Source organism: Caloenas nicobarica, chromosome 3, assembly GCF_036013445.1.
Source record: "Caloenas nicobarica isolate bCalNic1 chromosome 3, bCalNic1.hap1, whole genome shotgun sequence".
NCBI lineage: Eukaryota > Metazoa > Chordata > Aves > Columbiformes > Columbidae > Caloenas > Caloenas nicobarica.
The window spans coordinates 28,875,341-28,900,171 of NC_088247.1; the positions used below are offsets into that span (position 1 = coordinate 28,875,341).

The 24,831-nt window shown below is 35.2% G+C and overlaps 1 protein-coding gene across 1 annotated transcript in view; it reads right to left on the minus strand.

Annotated features, from left to right (window-relative positions):
- EYS (eyes shut homolog) overlaps nucleotides 1-24,831 on the minus strand; it is an 826,250-nt gene that overhangs the window by 432,180 nt on the left and 369,239 nt on the right. Inside the window, exon 28 of the mRNA XM_065631328.1 lies at nucleotides 18,164-18,363. Within this exon, the coding sequence (XP_065487400.1) occupies nucleotides 18,164-18,363 (200 nt within the window). The remainder of the gene's footprint in view (nucleotides 1-18,163; nucleotides 18,364-24,831) is intronic.

The window sequence follows — 24,831 nt, forward strand, 5'->3', positions numbered from 1 at the left end:
CTCCCTTAGTCATCTTTGTTGCCCTGCCTCTTAAGCTGTTCCCCATCCTTCTTGAACTGAAGGCCCCAGAACTGGACACAATATTCCAGATGTGGTCTCACCAGGGCAGAGTAGAGGGGAAGGAGAACCTCGCTCGACCTACTAACCACCCCCCTTCTAATACACCCCAGGATGCCATTGGCCTTCTTGGCCACAAGGGCACAGTGCTGGCTCATGGTCATCCTGCTGTCCACCAGGACCCCCAGGTCCCTTTCCCCTACACTGGTCTCTAATAGGTTGTTCCCCAACTTATACTGGAACCTGGGGTTGTTCCTACCCAGATGCAAGACTCTACACTTGCCCTTGTTATATTTCATTAAATTTTTCCCTCCCCAACTCTCCAGCCTGTCCAGGTCTCGTTAGATGTCAGCACAGCCTTCTGGCGTGTCAGCCACTCCTCCCAGCTTGGTGTCATCAGCAAACTTGCTGATAGTACACTCTATTCCCTCATCCAAGTCATTGATGAATATATTGAATAATACTGGTCCCAGTACTGACCCTTGTGGCACTCCACTGTGATTATAATTTGGCCTGAGAAACTGACACAACTGAATAGTTCTCCAAAGAGTTCTTAGTGAATAGATCAGCTCCCCAAGAAGGAATCAACAACAAAAAAAGCCAAAACATTCTGTTGAGCATGTGGTGATGTTCTTCTGTCTTCCACTGTGACTGCTGGATACTAAAGCAACACTTGGTGGTGTGGTTTCAGGTTTACTTGATCACTGGGTAAATTAAAGGAGAGGGCAGTTGAAGTGTTGCATTAACACTGAAAGCAATGTTGGGTAGTGGTATCAAAAAGATGGGGATAACCAATGCAATTTGAACTGCAGAATCTTTAAAAGTGGAAATAACTTGTGAAAAGATAAAATGCAGCTGAACCAAACTGTAGATGAGTTCACATAGCTAATGCAAATAATCTCTCATGGCAATTTTTAATAAAATTGACCATATACTTTGAAGAAAATGTAGAAATAAATAGTGTTAAATTTTTAGCAATATTTCCATATCTGTATATTTCTTTCACTGTTCACATTTCCTTGAAAAATTATTTCATACTGTTGCCAGTAATAATCCTTGTCACAGAAGTCACCATAGTAGGAGCAACAAGTATGCATTCTAGCAGGAGCATTCTTACTGCACTGCTGGCTACTTCACACAGAAGGGAACTACTTAAACGTGAATGAATAAACATAAAGGGCTAATCACACAGCAGGACTTGTGCTTTGCACCACCTAGTGTAGTTAAAATCAGCTATTTCCTTATGCTAATACTTAATTCCATCTGTTAAAATCCCACCAGCCACATGTGTAACACACTCATAGAATTTGTACTTCAGAATTTCATTCACATGTCTACCATGTCTATGAATTTCTTCCCATGGAAGAATGCTGTGGTTGTAGGAAATAATCCATAATACATGTGAAAATGGTAGGCAAAACATGCCAATGGAGAAGCTGTATCTTCTTAAAGGAAGTGAGACTATTTCTTAAACACATATAAAAAGCTTCATTTCTTATCCAGAAAATAACATTTGCAAGATACATTTTCAGTGAAAAAGTTAACATGTAGTGAGCCAGCAAAAGAAAAGCTAATCTATTTGTATACAAATTCAATTGATAGAAAAAACAGATTTAGTCTCTTGAGTAGTCTCATCTGTCCTCATGTATATGTGAAGTATTTACTCATTGCAGATGAAGCACTATTAAAAATACTATGTGGCTACACAAAGACTGTATTCTTGTGCATACATAATTTGCATAGCAACAATTTAGGTGTTTTGTGTACTTTAACCACTTATATGTAGCTTATACAACTGTCATTTAGTGTACTTTGTATATTTTCTTCTGAGAATTCACACCGCATGCAAGTATATGACTTGAATCTCCAGTGTTCCATATTACCCGCATATATTTCTGCACTTTTACTTATGTATGAGGCACAATGGGTGGCACTTGGAGAAAGTTTGTTTTGACAGAGACATGCTGAGTACGCCCAAGTGACTGTTGCAGACTTCTCTCTCTTGTAGTCACACCTTTCCCAATTCTGAAGAAACTCTTCTGTGCCCTGTGCCATATCTGCAGGCTGCAGATGATTAGACACAAGCATCTCCTCCCCCAGCTAGTAAAACTGCTCTGGCATCTCCCAAGCACTCCCAATGCTGCTGCAGGTGTTGCTTTGGCAGCGCATGAGCTTAGCTCTTAAAAATGTTCATATTCAGTTATTTGGTCAGACTGCCAACTTTTCACCTGAGGACAAAGGTAAAATGGCTGAACTTTGAGTGTTTTGCTAGCACAGGTGCAATTAACATAGGGAAAAAAAGAACGAATCACGTTTCCATTCAATACAACTAGAGGGACAAAAAAACTATGGGTAGACATGATTTATTCAAGAAGATTTCTGACACTGCTAGGGCTTGTGTCATTCAAGAAGGCAGTTTATGGTGAAGAAAGTTCCTTTTGCAAGAAGGTATCTCTCCAGTAGAGGGCTTTATGGGTATGATTGTTTTAGCTGTAGTCCTTCTAGTCCTGAAATTCAGCTGATACACACGACAGCAGAGTTTTGTTCTTGCTCAGTTTAGAAGGCTACTTCAAATAAGTGTTTAGCCAAAAAGAAAGAATGCCAGAATAATTTCTAATAACAAAAATTGTCAGTTTAAATTGAGATGTTGATTTCCATGATGACTTTACCTCGTATACATATGAATATATACACAGAGTTCTCTCTTTTACGTTACCTGTACAGAAGTTCAGGTACAGCTGGCTGCTGTTGTAAAGAACAAAATGTCAGTTCCTATATGGCAAAAATAAAGATTTAAAGAGGTGATTGAAACATTAGTGAACTTTCTATGCCGTATTGCAAAGGGAGCTGAAACAAGAAAGTTTCTTGATGAAGATTTTATTTGCTTCGTGGCACATTTTATTAAAATTTCAAAATCAAAGTAAACACTACGTTGTACTTAATGTTCGTTTCTGAAAAACAGAGGGAGTACGGTGAAGATGAAATAGAATATGATTTATCAGTCAGAGATATTAAGAAAAGTAAATATTGAGAAGTCTGATCAGAATGTTGCGTCTGTTTATCTCAACAGTTCCAGTTTTGTCTTTTCTTGCAGAGAGGGCTATGAGGTTGGATGGAGCTCCCTTCCCCTCTTCCCTGTGCATCTGTACACTCAAACTCTTGGGAGAGGGAGCAACATTCACCTTCCAACTGCTATTCTAACCCCCACAACAAAGAGTGAGGAAGGGCTAAGCAGGAAGGGGGTGAAAGCTTTAACAATTTCATTTATTATGACATTCTAGCACCAGCCTGATATACTTCTCTTTATTTGTGCATCACCATGGCTGTGAGATGCATTTCCTGTAGCGTTTTCTTGTTATTTTTACCAGTTTGGATTAGTTTCAAGCTTTGATTTGTCTGTATCACATAAGTCTCAAAAGAGTGATCCTGCTACATTTTAAACAGAGCAGTATATTGTACCTCCCATAGTCTTATTGATTACTCTACTTTCACTTTGAGCTTATGGTGTGTCTTGGGTGTAAGGTTCACAGCGTGGCCTATGGTTAATAACTTCTAAGAACTGCCTCTAGAAAATTCAGTGAGTAAAGAATCTAAGTTAATGAAATGTATAAGTAGCAAATGGTAATGTAATACGTAAGAAAACTGGGAAGGTTATGGGTGCAGAATGGATTTAATAATGGAAATGCAAAATGCTTTCTGAGAAGCACTCAGTGTTCAGTAATGCTTATCTTGGCTGAAATTTCTCTCTTTGATACCTTTTAAAATAATATGATCGATTGGTGCTTGTAAGCCTTCAAAAAGCATATTGAAGAGGTTCTGCCCTTGATTGGTGCCTCTCCCCTGGCCCCCAACTGCTTGGTTATTCAGTATATTGTCTGGAAGATACAAAGTCAAACTAATGGGAACATATGAAAGAATCACATAGATGTGCTGTGCTTGGGAGAAAACATCAATCTGAACTGGAAGGAAAGATGGAGCAAAATTACAGCAGAAATTTACAAATGTTAAAATTAGCTGGGTATTGTTTAAAAACTAAATATTGAATGAATGTTACATACTTAAGTGTTAAATATCTAACATTTAACATCTTCTCTCATGCCACATACATGTCAAGCTATTTGGAAGTTATTTTACATGCAAATAGTTACATTCAAGAACCATTGATATCTGCACTGCCTCCAGGTTACTCTGTTATTTTTCAATGCAATGTTTTCCATGCCTGCTTTTTCAAACATAAAATACAGGAACCCTGGAACGAAAAACTAGGTATATTTTCTGAACATCAAGCCCTGTTGTGTCTCAGTTTTTTTGCCCACATATTCATAGCAATATATGAAGTCACAATTCACTATTTACTTCAGAAACTACATTTAGTTTTTCCAGGTAAAGGTATACTGTTTTTTTATTTACAGTGATAAGGCTTAATATAACAATTTAAAACATGTATCTTAAACTCAGTGTATGCAGTATTCAGTACTAGAATTTATTTTTTAAATTTGTCCAGATAAACTCCTATTTCACAACAAAACCATGTACATATATGCATGAAAGTGCATATAAAGATATCTATATATATAAAACATTGTCTATGCTACTTTTCATCATGGAATATGGTTTTACTGTATGAATCATGGGGAAAGGAGATGTCTGAAATTATATACCACAAAAAAATGTAGGATTCCTCCACTTACTGCCAGCTATTGTTGCTCTTGTGTTTAAAGGATAGATGTGGCTTGCAGAGGATTTTCTTTATTGTTTTGAAGCAGTTGGCTCTGAGTGTAAAGAAAACGTCATGCTGAGCTACCAGGAGCAGCATTCATTCTCATTTGAAAGCAGATCAAGTATTCAGCTTTGCTCTCAATTTCTGAATAATCTCAGCAATGTGCACCACACATGCTGCTTCAGGCCTTTGAAAGGGCTCATACTGGTAGTATCGCTTAACACAATTATCTTATTGGTGGTCTAGGCTTGTCTTTTTTTCACTTTGGTTTCTAATTTTGCACACCTGCCACAACGAGGCAACCAATAAGTCTGCCTATGTCATTGATGATTTACCCCCGCCTCCAGGTAGAAACACTGAGATTTTCCATGAAAACAAGAAGAAAAATAGTATAATCACTACAAATTCTGCCATTGCTTCTCAAAAAGTATCCACAGATATGAAACAAAAAGCAAATGAACCATCAGTATAATACTCAGAACAACGGATATAACTGGGTATTGTCATCTTCAACACAACTTCCATTACTGAGAATGCAACCTGGAAAGGTATTTAGTTCCTATCCTCAAAGGCGGCTATTGTTGTATGGCAGTCAGTCATATACTTGACTTACTACCCCCAAAGGACCTCAAAATTAGGAAGCACAGTTTTTTACTTTTATGTCTTTTGTTTCTGTACTGTGTATCAATCAAAGAGGAAATAGAAAATACTTCAGTAAAAGGTAATTTAGCTATTTATGCTTGGTATATTGTAGTCTATTCACACAGCTCTAATTAAACAACAAATTCAGTGAGGGGAATATAAACTGATGGACACTAAAACATTACACAGACTATTCTGTTCACATCAATTTGATTGTATAGCAATTATAGCAGCGATAATCAACTAAGGTGTTATGAGGCTATTATCTGATCTCTCCTACCAATTTGCAGCTCACTGTAGGTATTTGTGCCTGAACTACTAGAGGAAGTTCATGGTTTTGATTTTACCACTCCATCCAGATAAAACACCTGTACAAACATGATAGTGACCATCCAGCTGGGTCTTATCCTGTGGGAAGTTAAACCTTTCTAGGTTCTACAAGGTCTGTAATGTTATGCATACTAGCTGTTGGAGGCAGCCTGGAGAAGACTCAGAAAGTGGACAAGAAGAGATAGCAAGACTAAATAACTGCTTCTAGAAGACTTGCCTTGGAGAAACCTTCCTCTGAACACATCCGTTTCAAATTTCATTAAATAAGTATCAGTCAGAGAAGAAAAAAAAAAAAAATCACCAACCAACCCCCCAAAAAACACATAAAAAACTCAAACCAAACAAATAAACACAAAAACCCCCACACAAACAAAAAACCCAAAGTAAACCAAAACAACACCACAAACAAAATGCAAAACAAACAAAAAAACTCCACCCAAAACAGTGGCAAAATAAGCAGCAGCTGCAAAACTTCAGAATAACACAATGGGTTCTTTTATGAGTACTTGCAGAGAGTGTTAGGTTATGGTTGGACTTGATGCTCCTGAGGGTCTCTTCCAACTGAAATGATTCTTTGATTCTATGACTTCTCATATCATCTTGACTTGATGAGCATACTCCGGCAGAATCCAGATTTGAACATGTGCGTGTCTGAGATGTGCGTACATGCCGGTTATTTCTTGGGAGGTTGCAGTCTAAACAATCTTATTGTCAGATTTTACTTGTATTTATTGACCTGCATATCTACAGTCATCTCCTAAAACAAAGTGAAAACCTAACTAAAGCCAAACCTGAATTTTGGTATCGAATCTCAAAGGTACAATCACAGAGATAAAGTCACTCACGTTAACTTTCCTTATGTGAGAATTTCTATAGATAAAATAGATATCCTGAAACCAAAACACAGTTCAAAAGAATGTATATTCTAATGGTTAAATTAAGTGAAACAGCTTACTCTAGAAGGAGCTTGCCACATATTTTTCCAGATTTTTTCTTTTCCTAATAACTAATAGTTTATGAGAATGCAGTTTGATTTTATTTATTTTAAAATGACTATATTAAAAAATCAGGATATTAAGTTCTAGTTCAGAAATAGAGGGGAAGTCAGACAAAATACAATTTTATAGTCATATAAAATGCCTAGCTGATATTTATTGTAATTCAGTGAGTTAAAAGCCACTGTTAGATATTAAATCTAAAAGAGCATTGTTGTTCTAAGATTACATGCAGCAGCTTGAAGAAATGTTATCTCAAATGGATATGGAGTCATATGTTATATATTATGTATATACATACACTTATTGTTATAGCACAAACTTATTGATAGAATGAGTCAGTAAACAAAAGAAACCATTACTTACTAGTGGCTAACACACATGTCCCTTTGAAGCAAAGAAAATTACGAAAAAAAATGAAAAGTTTGCCCTTCTTCAAAACAAGTGAAAATAAAAATCAGCTAACTATATTGCCCATTGTAGAAAACTGAATTTCTAACACTGTCTGATTTTTCCCACTATCCAGTTGTTACTTCATCATTCAGTCAGCTTGTACCAGAAAATTCCTCAAGTACCATGTGTGGTAGACTTCCATTTGAGAAAAGGTCACGAAACAAGCCCGTAGATTGCTGGGAGTACACAACAATAATCTATAAATCTAATTTTTCAGTTAAAACTAACTTGGTTTTCCAAACCTGGCAAGAGCTAGATTGAAAAACAGATGCTTCTCACTTTCTCTCCAGTCTCCACCCTGTCTAAAGAAGACAATTCAAATTATAAAATTAAGGCATTGCACAAGATTCATGTCATCCTGGTTTACCACACTAAGATGACTTCAGTGCTCACATTGCCAATGTAGTACCTAGAGTTCCATCTTAATTTCTCAATCAAGACAGCTGCAGGTATTTACAACTGTTGAGAGATTTACAAAACATAATGCAAATTAAAGTCTTTACTAGTATAAAAGTAAATGTGGGATAGAAAACTGGCTTAAACTTTACAATGTTGTAACAGAAAAGAAGTCTTTAACCTTTTGTAGGCCTTGCATTAAACATTATTGAATATCTGGAAGGAATATAAATAGAAGACACCTGTTTGCTGCCAAAAAACCCAAACCAAACACACAAAACAAAACCAAACAAAAAAACCCTATAGTCAAACAATACATTTTACTCCCCTAGTAGATGTTAGAGACTATTTACCAAAGAGGACACTTTCAGAAAGGGAATTGGTTGTAAACAGCCAAACTTAAATCTCAGAGACTCTTTCTGATAATTGCAGTCTCTTTCATATCTTTGGGTATTTGAATCTGTTTTTTTTTTTTTCTACTTTTTATGACCCTTTCCAAATCAGATGAATATTTAGTATGTAAAGGAAATATGTTTGTTCCAATAATGCATTGGCAGTGATGAATTATGTCTTCTGCTCCCTGGTTTCATCAATCTTGCAAGCAACTAACTTCTGTCAGTCCTCTACATTTACTTGAAAAACAAAGGTGGACAAATCACTTTCTAGAAGTGTCTCTGTTTATCTTTTTCTATTATTTGAGAACAAACAGCAGTTGTATTTCTTACTGTAAGACCGTCACAAGAAAATTGTTGATAAGAAATTAGAAATGAGAAAAAACATAGGAATACTTAGTAGGAACTGAAGTATCTAGTGTCAGAAGTACACAGGCCTTAGTGCTCACTGAGAACGAGACACAGCACCTAAAGTCTTGCAGGAAATAGTATCTCAGGGGACATCTATCCAGAATGACAAATACTGGTTTGGGGAAAACTGAGTTCTGGAAGAAATCAAAAAATGGAGAAATATACAGGAATATATATGACTTACACAACACTATGCCACATCATATTCATGACAGATGAAAAATTGCTAATGGTAGAACTGTGAAGGAAAGCTTGGAAGGGCTTGGAAATTTTATGTTATACAGAAATATCCAGATTTAACGTAAAAATGTTTAAAAATAATCTTTTGGAAGGATCTTAAACTTATATTTCGGATTAGTCACAGCCTCTAACCAATTAAATTGAGACCTATATGTGGTGGTAGATGAAACGGGGGAAGCTTTTTTTTTTACCGACTTCTTCAGGCAGTCCTCTGAAGTCTGGTTACAGTACAAGATCATACAGAGAATGAGATGAGGCTGAGGTCTGACATTAAATAGCAGTTCGATGTTCCATTTTCTCTCCCCCAGTTCTCTAACACAATAACAAGTACAGAGAACTATGCATCAATATTAGACAAGAAGTTATTGAAAATTATATCAACAATGAAAAGTTTTACAGCAATGCTCAAAAGGTGAGGAAGATTATTTCACAATACTTGTTTGACTTGTTTCTAGCATTAGTGCTTCCTAAGATAAAGTTACTTCTATATGAGGTAATTCAAGTGTACATAGTTGGAGAAAAAAAAAAAACATCTCGTTATGGGTCCATGCCAGCCATTACTTGGTGCTATCCTTTAGGAGCTTCTGAAGGGAAAAATTACCCCATTGTGATTAGTTCCTAGGGAAAAGCACTGATTGTCCAGTGCAGATGAATGGAAACTTGATGAACACCGCTACCTAGTCCAGTCCTACAGAACTGAAATTGAGAGTTTCAACATGAAACCTTCAGAAAATGAAACATCTCAGGTAAAGCCAGAAGGAATATTTAATTCCAGTTGCATGAATATACATGATTCACAACACTTGTCACCATTTAAGGCTGGGCAGGTGATTAAAAGGAACAGATGCTCTGTCATAAAATTACATAGTATGTCGCATTTGGGCATAGCCACAATACCTTATACATATTTTTAAAGATGAGTAAATATAAATAGTAGTTGAAATTACAGAAGGTTTTTATGTTAAAAAGTATTCCCTGGTACTATTACTCTGTCAGATGGACTTATTTATGCATATTTATAAATACAGAGTCAAACTCTATGTTAGTAATCACATTCATGCATACTGGCACACACATGCACTTGTCAAAAATTGTACAGCTCTGCTGGAGACCGATTCTGAAATGTCCATTTTCAATGTTAAACTTAGATGAAAAAAAAATTATTGTTATTCTGGGCTTCAAAAATGATCCATTTATCTGAATAATGCCCTCCTTTCCCTTTCCTTATTTCTTTTTCTTTCCCTTGCCCCTCTCTGAAAAGTAGCAATCCATACATCTGAAGAATGACAATGCAAAACAGCTTGTTCTTAAAAAAAAAAAAAAAAAAATAAAAAAGAGAGACGGTGAAGTCTCTTCCCCCACCCTCTTTTCCCCCCCAACAAAACCAAATAACCATAATCTAGATTGTAATTTTTTCCAATAAATGCCCTTTAAAAATAAAACAAACAAACTAACCAAACCGATGTAAATTCTGTTGTTTCATACAATGACTTGAAAGATACTGTCCTTGAAATTCTTTATGTGACCAAAGTTTATGGTCAAGTGAATGCAGTTTAGAAATATCCTTTCTTGTACAGTCAAGTTGGAACACTAATACTTCTATATTTGTTTTAAAATAAGAAAAAATATTTCCCTTGATTTTTTTTGTACTTCTTGCAACTATTTTGCATTGTAAAAACTAAACACATTCATTTAACCATTCAAAAAGATCCTCAAGGATTCTAGTAAACTGTGTCTTCCTGCCTGAACTAGTATTTTCTTATGAAGTACAGCCCTTTTTTTAACTTGTGGACTGTCACTCAAAATACAAGGTAGTAACATTTCTTATGTTTGCAAAATGTCAGTAGATCGGAACTCTACAAAAGAGTAAATAAAGGATTTTAAAAAATAATAATAAACATTTTCAACTATCACATTATATGACTTGTTAATACAACATCATTGAGAAGTCTTTTAAAAATGATGTTGTAACTTTTATAATAGACTTATTGCTGGTTTTGTCAAGAATCACTATGAAAATGCAAACTCACTGTTAGCATTATGTGTGCCATTTGTACACATACATTCAGAATATATAATTTAAAAATTTTAAAATATCACAGTTTTGAAGACAGTTGCAGCAGAAATATCAAAGATGATGTATTTAAATCACTTGTGTAGCATGCTTTAGTATTCCATGTGGAATTCTGCAGAAATAAGAAGCACATTACATCTTAAAGCACTTTTTTTCAGGTGTTGGATTTTTTTTTTGGCATGTATGTTTTGGATAACATTGAATTAAATATTCTATGTGTATGTGTCCAGAAAAACCTTAGATATTCTGTTACAGGTACATTCCCAACGGTTCGGCCACTGCATCTTGTATAATGGGGATGTGAATGGAATTCCCAGTAGGTATTCTTGCTTGGTTTCTGTTTCATGAAGTCAGAAACAACTTAGCTAGAAAAACTAAAACAAAAACCAAAACAAATATATATGCAGGGTAGAGACATCCTGTGTCTTTTCAGGCAATTAATTTTTAAAAGGTTTGTTTAAAAAAATCCAGAATATAACAATTGTGAATAGACATTCAGATACAAGCTTTAAAGTAGTTTTACTCCAAGGTTGGGCAACTGGGTGATTTGTACTAGATTTATGTTTTGCTTTTGGGCGTGTTTTTTTCCCCACTAGTTTTCAGTGCCTCTGTCATGGAGGCACCCCCAAAGTCAATTTTAGATGGACAACAAGTCCAAGAAATAATCACTTGCCTGAGTTAGGCAAGGGCTCACACTTGCCTGGGTTAGGCAAAGACTCATTCAAGGATATATCCAGTAAATAACCACTCACCCAAACGAGGAGTTGAGGCACTCTCTGTCCCGGGAAGTATCCTTAGATGGCATCCCAGTTTAAGGGGAAGGCTCCAGTTCACAGACCCGCTGCTCCAAGAAGACCACTCAAAGGGGTCTTTGGCAGGGACCCCGTTTTATAGCCTGGTCAGATCTGGCTGTGGGCATTACAACATGGTCTAGAAGCTTCTCCGCTTCTCTGGGTGCCTCCTTTGTTGAAGACCCTGTCAATCAACTAAGGGTCCCACTCCTCCAGCCCCCCAGCTGGTGGAGGTGAAGTCACCTTGCCTGGAAGAAGGTGACAATGTGACTGACAGCACCTTAGTATCACCCTAGATGTCTACATGGGGACAGGTGCAGTGGGGCACAAAAGGTGCTAAAGAGCAATCAACTGCCCTGTTGAAGGCTGCGGACCTCAGGGGGATGTGCAACTGCCACAGCCTCATTTCCAGACACTGTTGTCTGTGTTTTTGTAGACAATGCTAATTCTCTAACAGATTGCACTTCACTGTTGAATTTTAGAACTTCATAATGGTAAGGAGAGTGGGTAATTTTAATTTAATGCAGTACTAGCATTGTAAATATCACTAGTAAAATGCAACAAGACAGAACAGGTATTTATTAAAAAAAGAAAAAAACCAGGAGCCTTGTTTGGGATATCTTTCTTAATGCCTTGCCTTTCTTCATGCTCCACTTTTACAGTTTCTTACCATTTTCAATTTTTCCTATTTCTATTTTGCTATGTAATTGGCAAAATATATATAATGTTTTAATATCAATATAAATATCCACTTGATCAACAGAATGATAATTTTTCTTTACTTTTGCCCAGAAGCACTAGGGGACACAGATATAACAGCTACTCCATCAGGCATATTGCACAAATTAAGTATCTTTAGACATCTTATTTGTTTTGAATACTCATTCTAAATCCTGTGATCTCTGCCTCCTAGTGAGTTTGCTAGTACAGGAAAAACCTCTCTAAAATGGATGTGTTGCATTTTTACAGCTATATTATTTACCTTTCATGTAATATCATACAAAAAGAGCAATGTATCAATAGAATCGAATCTGAATAAGCAAGGGAGCAATAAGGCATATATGAATCAATATGCAAGCTATGAGCACCAAAGCTGCTTCTCATCAAGATTTCTAAAAAATATTTCTAAAATAATTCAGAACTATAACTCACTTGGGGAATTACCTTTTAAAAAAATATTAACAATTTTATGATTACAGTTCTTTTTTTATAATAGTTGAAAGTCTAGAGATATTTTAAGAGTAACAGCATACGCAGTTTTTTTTTTTTTGAATTCATCATTTACTTTATATTAACATGTAGATAAAGACTATGATTTACTTGTTCTTTTTTTCATATAAGCTTGTCATAAGTGGAAGTAAGGAATTTTACTATATATCCAGAAATAAGAAAAATACAGGATATGACATGCATTTTTATTATACTATTTCTTTTGATAGTGTTACAGTTAGTATTTTTCATAGCAGCATCATAGAATGATTTCTGTTGGAAGAGACCCTCAGGATCATTGAGTCCAACCACAACTCAGCACTAAACCATGTCCCTAAATGATTTGAGGCTTTAACCAAGGCAGTAAGTTTTTTTACACCTTTAACATTGGCCCCAGCAAGGCAGCACTACCCTCAGAAGTGGGTCAGGCCTGTATATTGAGCCTTCTGTTTCCTTTAGAAAGGAGTTCCCTGTGATTACAACCCACCTTTTTTTTTTGCTTTGCAGGAGCTGTTTTTGAATGAGGATGATAAATGACATTTCTGTTTAAAAGACAGTTTCTTATATATCATGGCATTGCACTTTGTTTTGTCGTCTAGTTGAGCAGGAAATCATAGCGAAAATGATAATGTAATAGATACTGTAGGCAGTAACAGTTGGAAGCATTCACTATGTTTTCTATCATTGATGCTGGCCAAACTTCCATCTTTTTCAAGGTGGACTCCATCATCACAGCAATTGATGCATTTGTCAGCTTCAGACTGGATTATTACAATTTGCTAAGGACAATTTCTTATAGAGACATGCAAAGCCTAATTACTTCAAAACGTGGCTACACTCATGTTAAGTAGTATTTCTTCAAGAACAAACTATTTTGTTTGATGTGCAATCTGCAATAGCTTTCACTTTAAATATGATTGTCAGTTATCATAACCTTTTCAAACCCTTTGAAATAATACAGATCAATGCTTTCTCTGTATCATGACAGAATTAAATGGCAACTTTTTTGGACACAGTTCCTTGGGTTGCCCTACAAGACTCTGCACCCCTAGGCTACCCCCAGAACTATCTGCTCCATATTAGCAGTCTATTCTTTACCTTACACATGCTCAAAGACAAATCATTCTACTTTGTTGTTTCTTATGTGCAGTCTGCATGCAGAGCAACAGAGTAATATATTTTTCAGACTTCAGTTTTCTGCTCATACAACATTTCCACTCTTGAACTGTTGTAATCCCTTTCCTGTATCCCTGCAGAGGCCCTAGCTAGTTACAAGGCCTGATGTTCCAGTGAGAACGCCTTGCACACACAAATCAAGAGGTCAAGCAAATTAGAATAGAAGGGAACTGGAAACAAGATATTTTAAAATCTAAACTTTGCTTCCTTATCATCAGAATATGAGTATGAATGTATTTATCTTAGTTTAGTTTTACCAGCTCTTCCTAAACAGCACAAAAATAAGATTGTAAGGCAGCTTTACGTTTTTAATTACATGTTCTATATGTGCTCCAACTGTGGAATGAAAAGCATTAAATATAGAAAATATATAAAAGAATGTAATGCAGATGTTTTTGAGAGCAATTTGATTTTACTGAGAGAAAGAAAAGACAAGAATAGTTACAGGAAGAAAACAAAAGGGTTTTCTGAGTGCCAAATGGCACGTGAAGAATCTCAAGGCAGAAAAATATTTACACTGCTTACAGGTTTTGTGGATGTCTTATCACTGATACTTGAATTCAATTTAATATGATACATTCCATCATAATCCTAGTCCCTTATCCTTATGAATGTCAGAACTCGGGCTAAATTATACAGATTTCATATTTTGATTTCATATTTTCTTCCAGCATAAGTTCTACCACTTGAAGATGTCCAAAAGTGGTATATTTTAACCATCTCAACAGGATTTTCCAAGGAGACAAGCTGTTAAATACATGCTACTATGACTGCTTTTGACAATATTATTTGCCCCTTTAACTTAGCATTCAACTAATTATTAGGCTATATTGTTTTACAAGTGCTAGTAAATGCTTGCTTAACTGTGAGTCAAAGGTCCTCCAACCTTTTCTCATATACATGTGGGAGTATAAACAGTGGTATCCAGCCTTTCACTGCTTGCCATTGCATTCATTACAATCAGTTCACAGTTACAAATAAGAATAAGTGGTAGATATCATAATAAACATTTTAAAATAATTGCACCTTATTTGGAAGAAATGTAGAACAACATACTCCTATTTTAGAATTATTTCTTACTAAAATTTCACAAGCTGGAAGAAAAAAAATGACATTTTGTCGATCAGGTATTCTCTGTTGATCATATATTGACCCTTACCTGCCCTCGGAATACAAAAATCAAGCCCATAGAATGGTCTTGTGAGTATAAACTAATCTCTGAAAGGTGCTGCCAAAAAAGCTTCAGTTCTGAATCCAATAACATAGTCAAATATAATCCAAAAAGCAGATTTATAAAGCACCAGTCTCCCTTTATGAATCAAAGGATAGGACCCAACTTACTTGTGACTCTACACATTTCTAAGGCCAAAGTTATCTTATACCACTAACTACATTTAAATTCTGCTAAAAGATTACTTAAAGTAGATGTTGAAAGACAGAATGACATAAAAAATTACCTCTGTTTTCCCTAACAAAAACATTACAAAACCCAAATATGCTATAAAGTGCTGAAAAAGCACAATGAAGCTATAATATTCAACAACTTAATCTAAGCCAAGGCCCATCATAAGATTGTTGACATTATTTTCACCTGTTTAATCTGAAAGCACTTCACAGATAATCCTTTTCAAGACAGTATGACCTCTGAACCTAGTCAGCAAGAAGTACCTGACATGCACATTTATAAAAGGCTCAACGCCAGCATGAGTGGGAAGGGAGGAAATTTTAAAGTTATGTTATTTTTACTTTTTTAAATCCAAAGCCAAGCATAACCAAATGGTTTGGGACCGAAAGATGCAAAAGTGAGGAAGAACCAACTGTATATTGAATATAATGAAAAAAATCTGAGTAATTTGTATGGAACAACTTCTTTTCCTTTAGATGCTTGGAAAATACTATGAAAAAGCTTCGCAATTCTTATTAAATACTCATTATATCAACCATATGTAGGTTGGATTGAACTGTCTTCTGAAAGCCCCCTTGAGCCCAATGACAGCTTTATTATTAATTTGCTAATTTATATAGTGTTTATTGTTGTGGCAACCAGTTCCTTTAATTAAGAAGACTAAAATACAAAGCAAGGTAGGTGGGCATCCCTTCAGATGATAATCTGTTTCCTGAAGCCCTAATTCAGTGGCAGTCTGCCCAGGATAGAACTGAATTACAACTCCCAACACCCCTCTCCTTTCCAATGAGGTGTTTTAATTTTAAACCAAGGGCTTGAAGATAACATACACATATTTCAGATAACACACAATTCAAGGGCTAACCCAAAGGGTGTTTTTCATATTCATTTCAGGAAGAAGTCTGTAGGGTTGTTCATGTAATTGATTCCCACGTAATCCAAGAAAAGTTGAATCATTGACTGTACTACTGGGTAAAATATCATAAACATCATAACTAAAGCTGGTAGTGCTGCCCACATTTAAGGCAGTGTGACACACATACTGGACACTGTGCATTACTTGCTCTTTTCAGTTTTACCAGCCGCAATAATACAAACATCTCAGGCCAGATGCTCAAAACAAGGAGACTCTAAAGGATACTGGATTTTTGTCTTCCCTCCTGCCCATTCCGCAGCGAGTGTGTAACAGGCATTAAGACTCCTCATTCATTTGGATGTTTATGGCATTTTGCTAGAGTAGGAGCTATTTCTCCCTTCCTTATTTTTCAATTATTCTGCTTTTCTGTCCTCCGTATCAGTCCTATTCTCCAGTCATGAGTACATGAGTTTTGTTCAGACTGCTTAAAGCAAGTGGAAGGAATAGGAGAAAAGGAGTGTTTACATCTTAATGTTCACAGTAAAGGAGCAAACCCAACGTAATGATCTTTTTATGTTTCTTATTTCCACCTTGTACACATTACTTGGAATTGTAGCAGCTGCCGAAGGGCAAGGCAGAGAATTACATCTGTCTTCTGAAGTATATCAACGTGGAAGAGGCAATCAGCTAAAAAAAAGTCCTTTCCCCAGATCCCTCAGAGGAAGAAATTTATATCAAGTACAGGACTTCTTTTTGCAAGATCACAACCTTATCTCACATCAACTGACCTTACTGTAGTCTTGCATCACTCATGAAATCCTTCATGATTTTGGCAATGCTAAAAATCCTGATTTTAACTGTTTGTAATTTTCCTGACACTGATTTCATGAACAGCTCCTCCCGAAGGCCAATAATGGGCTCAGAAGCAAGTGCAACGTAGTTGCCATCACAACGTTTGGAATAAATTCCAAAATAGAAGAGAGGAGAAATATAATACACTGATGTTTGAGGGATGGTGTGCTGGCAAGGTCCTTGGGTCTGCCATCTCAGTGGAAGGAGGGGTTAAAGATCCATGAGGCAGGTTAGCGGCAGATATTGGCAGTAATACTTTTATTTCTTAACCTTCTTAATTTCATAAGAAATTAAATTGGTTTCCTTTCTTATAGTGCATTATAAAGCTATCAAATTGTTACACACAACTAAGAATGATTATTCTTAGTTAACATTAGCAGGTGTTGGGGTTTTTGTTTGTTTGGTTGGTTGTTTTTATTTTGTTGTTGTTTTGTTTTTAAATAAAACTACTAACCTTAAGCTTCAATTTTGGCCATTAATCAGTATCAACATACTGGACACATGATTGTATAGGGGAAGATATTTATACTTCATAATTAAGTATGTTTATAAAATATTTTCTTAGTATTTAATATTTCTACAAATGTAGCAACTGAATAGGGACTTAGATAATATTTGTGAGTTGATGTATTATTAGTTGTAGTAGGGAATAATGTATGCAATCTATGGAGTAGCTTAATTTTAAAGCAGTTTCACTATATTAAAAGTATATAAGGTATGAGACAACATGTATTTTGTCAGAAGCCTTAAACAGCCAGAGAATCATTATGATTGATCATAGGAAATTTCTTTGGATATATGTCTGTGCACGCATACTATACAAATTACCTATCATCTAAATTTGAGTGCAAATCAATTTTATCTCTGAGTACAATACACAGGATTACATACATATCTGTAAACATCATGATTTTAAATTTTGTAGGGTCAGTTTGTGTTAAGAGTATCCACATAGAATTCTGAAAAGCACCAGGAGATATGTTTCCACATAAAGGACCTGATGTTAAACAGTGAATGGTTTAAGATAACAAAATGTTTGAGCACTAGATTGAGCATCAAATCCAATCGGGTTCGCATACAACACATAGTAACAACACCACCCTGAAATCTTAGCAAATCAATGTGTATTAAGTAAAGCAGTTATATGACAGTATTCATACTAACCTGCAATGAAAAGTTCTTCCTGGTCCATCAACACATACACCTCCATTGTAACAAAGAAGTGAGTTCGGTGTAGCCTCACTGCAAGCATCAACATCAACTTCACAAAACCTGCCAGTGTACCCACTCAGGCAAGTACAAACAAATGCATTGACTGCATCTTGACAAGAACCTCCGTTAATGCAGGGAGCAGACTCACATTCCTGAGGAGAAAAATAACAACACATTGACTACACAGCTTTAAAACACATTACTTATTAATTCATATCAACAGCAAGTGCAAGAGACTGAATCCGGATATTAGAAAAAGAGTGATGGACTTTTTTTATTTTCTGACAAGCGGAAGTCTGTAATTTAGGGCACTTTTTGTTTCTATAGAGAACCTTTGGTTACAACTCATACTCAGTCTTGAAACTATGCTTTTTCCCCTAATTAATCTTGGAGAAATGCATGTATTTTTTATATAAGCAGTCTTACAGCTGTAAGTATGTGCTTCCCACTCATGATTCCTTTATTAAAATTTTAAAGCCTGTTTTTGAGCCATATTTTATCCAATTATTCCTTCTATGTTTTTATAGTGGGGCCTATTGCAGTGAAAAAAAGCCACATTAAGACAGTTCTGGACAGAATAAAAAATTACTTATATTAATCAACACACAGAGGCCTTTCATCAAGTATTTCCTAATAAATGCATTCTTATTATCAATTAATGCATAATATTACAAAGAGAAACATGTAGAAATGTTTGTGTTCACATAATAACAATTCCCCTGATAAAGCTGTTGTGAAAGTCATCAAATTAAAACCATGCCAAGTAGCAGCAAATTAATGTTTCTCCATAATTACAGGAGAGTTTAGTTAGTGCAATTGCCAGTGCAAAACTACGTTTTTACCCTTGAGCACAGAAACCTAGTTTTTGCCTGTATCCCAAAGGAGTATTATTTTGCTGCTGCCACCCAAATAGCCTAACTAAGGCCAGTATTTTAAATTTATTCTCACACTGCTGTAACTTTAGAAGATTTAATTCTTTAAGGATATCCAAGGGCACTCAGATTTCCTGCAGGTACTGCAGTTGCTTTGACAGAATGTAAATTCAGATACCCATGGGGAATTATGAGAAAACCACTTATTTTCCTATGCGTTCTCCAACTGGGTGTCTATAGGATGATTTATTAGTGAGCATTACATGAACTAATTGAATTGTACATCCCACAGGAAGATGGGGATAGCTCTACAGATTGCCAAAAATCCTGTAGGTTCTAGAAATCCTAGGTTCTAGAAGCTGTCTTTTGTTATATTAATTACATTTGTTGTTGGCAAACATAAGTAATCTTTGTTTTGTTTATAAAAAAAAAAAATCTCAATTCACAGTCCAAACTTCCTGGTTTTCTTTCTGTTCCAGTAACTTGTCTAGTCTTCTTAATTTGTATTCACTTGTATCTCTCTGCTACTTCTGTTTTTACAGCTTTGCTCATTAGCAGAATAAATTTAAAATCTATCAATTAATAGATCAAAATTTTACCTACTTATTCTTCAAAAAATTATCAAAATCAAAGTAACTAAGGATAATTTCAAAGCTCAGACAAATGTTCACAGCTTTGGCTCAATATGCCACCACAGTCATATCAAGTTGCAAACTTAATGTAAAACTTTTTTATTTTCTCCTATGGAATGTATTGTTCTTGTAAAATCTTACAAACCAGCTCAGAGTAATTAGTTTTTACAGTAACATAAAAACCAGACAGTTTGCAGGAAAGAAATCACATTTATCACTTTCCAGTATACTTCGATCCACTGAGGTTAAAAGTTCATCATTAAACTTGCAAAGAAAAGAGTACACTGTTACCAGAAAAGTGCTGGTCTGCACTGTTCTTAGGCAAGAAAATTGTTTCAGTGAACAGACACACAACTGTAAAACGTCACAAGTAACTTTATCCCTAACTAAGTGAGCTACCACATTGCCACCACATGCTGTAATTCATAGGCTAAAAGAACAAGGACATTAGATGGCAAACTGAAGTTGCAACACAGCTGTGACTAAGTCCTGCCTAAGTCCTGCCTGTCTTAGATCCTACTAGAGACTGACTTGACAGCTTGGCATTGGGGAATAGCTGGCTTCACAGAAAATCCTCACCTAACCCGATTCCCTGAAGACAAGCTCACCTAACCACCAATGCTATTTCAGTTTTGTCTTCCTTTTCATAATGGGAGATTGAATCTTAAATATGACCCCTAACCAGCCATTTCCAAAATTAGAGCAACAGTTTCAGGGACTCACAGCCCTAGAAATATTCTCTCTCTTCTCCAGCACAGTAGTGGAAGAACACTTTCTTGGGCACCTCAGGTGCCCAGTTCCCAACCTACTAAGATATCCTTTAACTTTTTCTCACCTAGAAGTCATCAGATCCTGTCAAAGGAAAATAGCCTTTAAATAATGAAGAAACCTGAAAATTCCAAAAATATTATTGACAAAGGTTATTTTAGGTTTTTCAAAGCACAAGTTGTTGATATACAGATGTGTCACAATTGGTCATTTATACTTCATTTTGTACCTTAGTTTCAATGGGTCTTTTTAACCTTTACTAAATCTGAAATGTTATTTTGATCTGGCATTTTAAAATGCATAATTTTTAAGCTTCAAAGACAAAGTCATTATCTTACAGTAATCCTTCCAAAACTTTACAAATAACCTGTTTGAGTAAAACAAATAAATAATCACTACAACCCCTGCAGTCAGTGATAGCAGCATGGGCTTGATCCCTTAGAAATTTACAGTATTTGCTTGGCAGATACAGAGAATAAATAGCAAGTTTAAATGGTGACAAATAACTCAAGGTAATAGACTGAATGCAGCAGATAAATGTGGGTAACTTCAATTTATTTGCCATTAGAATCAAATGTTTGCTAACAGGAGGTATTTCGCAATACCTCACTGATCATGAGGCCAATTTCTCCATTTCATTTTTCTCTTTCCTTGCCTCTGCTCAATCCCATTTTGGGGCGAAAGGAGCAGTGTTGTGAGCAAAAGGAAAGCCCTGTTACCACCACTATACAGTCATACAATATTCCTAACCTGGCAACTTCATGGTAAAGAAAAACTTGTAGATTATGTTACAGAACAGAAATATACACTCTGATCTTGATTAGCAATCGAGGCCTGAAGCCCAAATGTAGTTTGACTTGCATTTCCTAGTGAAATCAAAGTGGAATAAACTTCTTCAGGATTTGCCAGTGGTTTTAGGTTATGAAAATTTCAGGTGCAGTTTTGGCTTATGATGTTCTTAATTCCTTCCACTATTCCCTGCTAGTTCCTCATCCCAAATCATGCTCATACTTCTTAAAAAACAGCAACAACAAAACCATCATTGAATTTGTAAATGATGCCCAGTGCTCACACTTTACAGTATAACAGTACTCCCTTTCCCATCTCATCTTTTAAAACACTAACAGCTTCAATAAGCTCCCTTATAAAAATTTGAAATGATTTAACAAAATATAAATTATACAATTGTAATTATTTGTACAGAATTTTTATAAACTTTTTTTTTCTTATATCTGATCTCCTCAGAGTAAAGCAGGAGGGCTCCCTTTTAATAGGCTTTTTTTTCCTGAGTGTGTTTTTTAGTGTGAAACATACACTTTTCCCATTTTGATCTAACAAGGAATCCATTAAGTTTGTGTTGTTGATAGGCAATGTCCTTGGAAAATATTTGAAAGTTATAATGGACAAGGTATCACTATGAACTCCCATTGCAATGCTGTTGAAAAAATTGCTAATGTTATCCTTACGTCTTCAGCGAGGTGAACTATGACTTGCACTTAGACAGTTGATTATTCCTCTTTTTATGGTACTGAAGCATTGTGCCAAGTTTTAGAATCTGTTTATTATAAAGGATGCCAAAAGACTGAGAATATAAAATGATTTAGGTACTAGATAAAATGCCTTATAGTAAGCTAAGGAAAATAACACTTAACAGAACTTTTAGGATTAATTTTTTTTTGCAAAACATTATTACATCATAGATCTCATTTTTACATTATACTGCCAAAAATATAAATGAAATATATGGCTTAAAAATTATTAGACAAATTCATGGAGTACAGGTCTCTTTCTAGCTATTAAAGCAATAATCAGTGCGAGTTCTTTGCTATAAGAAGTTCCATAACTCTTGATGACTCTATGACTGTTCTTAGGTTTAGTTTATCACCAAGAAAATTGAGAGAGAGAGATAATGGCAGTGCACAGCTATTTTCACAAGCAGTATTATATATTAAGGAGTATTTTAACTCCCAGAGAAAGTCAGGACAAAAATGACTACCTGGATTCCCAAATTCAGATATATCCAGTTAGAGATAAGGTCCAACTTTACTACTGAGAGTCAGCCGCTGTAAAACTGGCAAAAGTAGTTGATCTTCCGCCTCCTTATGTTTTTAAATAAAGACTAGATATATCTCTTAAACATATGCTTTAAGCAAGTGTAATTTAAATACAAATATTATTTTCCATGGAGCTGTAAATGAAAGGACTATACAGACTTTTGACAGGAGAACATAATGGTGATTTTTCTGCCTTTATTTTTACTAAATTATTGTTATGGTGCATATAAGTTGTCATTTATTTTCTTAGGCTAGCAAGACAATTTAAAATTCAAAGTAAAAGAAAACCTGAAAGAATATTAAGACTTCTAGTTACTTAACTCCTTTCAGGTTAAGGATCCTTAGTTCAAAAAATGCAAAACAAGATCCACTACATTTACTAGAGCACAATAAATTACTATTTCTTGTTCTCTGAATGTCATAGTGTAGTAAATCTTGTTTTTACTAGGAAGGGGATGACTGTCCCCTAAGAGAGCTCACCTGGCATGGTACAGTCCACTGATTCTGCTGGCAGGGAATTGTTCTGAAATCTGGACTCTAGCAACTGACTTAGAAAGGCACAACCCTTTGCTCAAGGAATATTATACAAATCTGCGGGTCCATACTGACATCTGTCTTTGGAAGCAAAGTCAATTTGCCTAAGACATTCCAATTTTCTATATATCAAATTACATAATTTTCAAAGTCCCAGTCTATAGCTTGAAATAATTATGAGGCAATGCATTTTAGCAAATTAATAAAAATCGTGAAAATCTACTACTTTTCCAAATAATGTGTCAGCTCAACTCCGTTTCTTGAAACAAAATCTAGAAGTGCATTGCAGAAGTTAGGATTTTTATTTCCTTTTCCTACAGAATGGACTATTTTTCATTAGTCCTCCTTGGAAACTGATTAGAAATAAAAAAAATAAATTCCAATACTTCAAAATCTATTTCTATAAAAGAGATTCAAGATGTTCAATTCTGAACATAAATAACTCATGCAAATCCACTATGAAGGGAAAAAGTCTACTGCAAATATCCATAAGCTGTTTATGAATGTATCTTTTGACATACTTGTATGTATGTGAGGCATTATAGGATTTAATTTCCTGTGAATACTTCAGATATAAAGCCCCAAGTACCATTTGGTGTTTGATTTCTTTGTAGACAACTATGCAGTGATTAACTGTAAGGGAAGACTTGAAGCAGAAAAAGGTAGTGAACACCAGTTCAGGGAGCAGAAGTAAGCATCCCGATATTTGTGAGAAAACCAGATTCCAGGTGGAAGTCACTGACTCGTAGAAGGTAGAACCAAACAGAGATTTAGCTTGAATTTGATGAGAGATGAAAAGAAAGAGATAAGAACTCAAAGATAGATACTGCACCAGAAAAGAAAGATGCTTTCGGAAGTTGTGTTTCCAGTCATTTAATGATAGGTCTGAGGGCAAAATTATTCTCAGGTCAAAAGCAGAATTTTTTGTAAAAAACCAAAGCCTTGTGGTTAAGAGTTTGGATTAGAATTTAGAAATGTAGGCAGAAAGGAAATCAATACTGTAAATAAATGCTTTGGAAACTAATGTGTTAAAGCAAGGTTTTGTACATACAAATTATGGTATGCATATGTTTTTTAATGAACCCTGATTCTGGATTTCAAAAAATGTCTAAATTTACAGTATTACTTCATAGGAAGCATACAATTTAATGTTCTGATATGATTTCATAGTTATGCAAAACTGCAATGGTTCAGTGCATTAGTGAGAAGCCATATATATGCATATTCTGTGATTCTGTGATTTCAGTTCCTTTCAAAGGTATTTTACCACAGTTTAATTTATTTAATTTCTCGTGACTGCAGCCATCTGATGTAATTATAAGCTACTAAGAGACCAAAAGGCCCAAATTTCCTTTGCTAAGTTTAAAATAACCTTAGTTTAAACTCTGTTTGCTAAGTTATGGACTTTTCCATTCACATGGGAGTTTGAAGTTCACTCTTACTTTGGGCTGTCTCAATAGTATTACTATTAATATAGTATGTCTAATAAAATTATAAACAAAGTGGTTTTCTAACCAGTAACATTATTACTCTACTTTTTCTGTAATTTTTTGTTAATATTATCACATATCCATATTGCTTCATTATTAACTTTGCAAAGCTTTTTCATTTGATGGAATAAATATACATACAATATTTTGTGAAATGAACTGGAAAAACTTATTTTTTTGTTTGAGGATGTTGGTTTTATCTAACATCATTCAATTCAAAATGATTTCAGAATTACCAAAATATTTTGCTTTCAAATTTTGGATTATGGA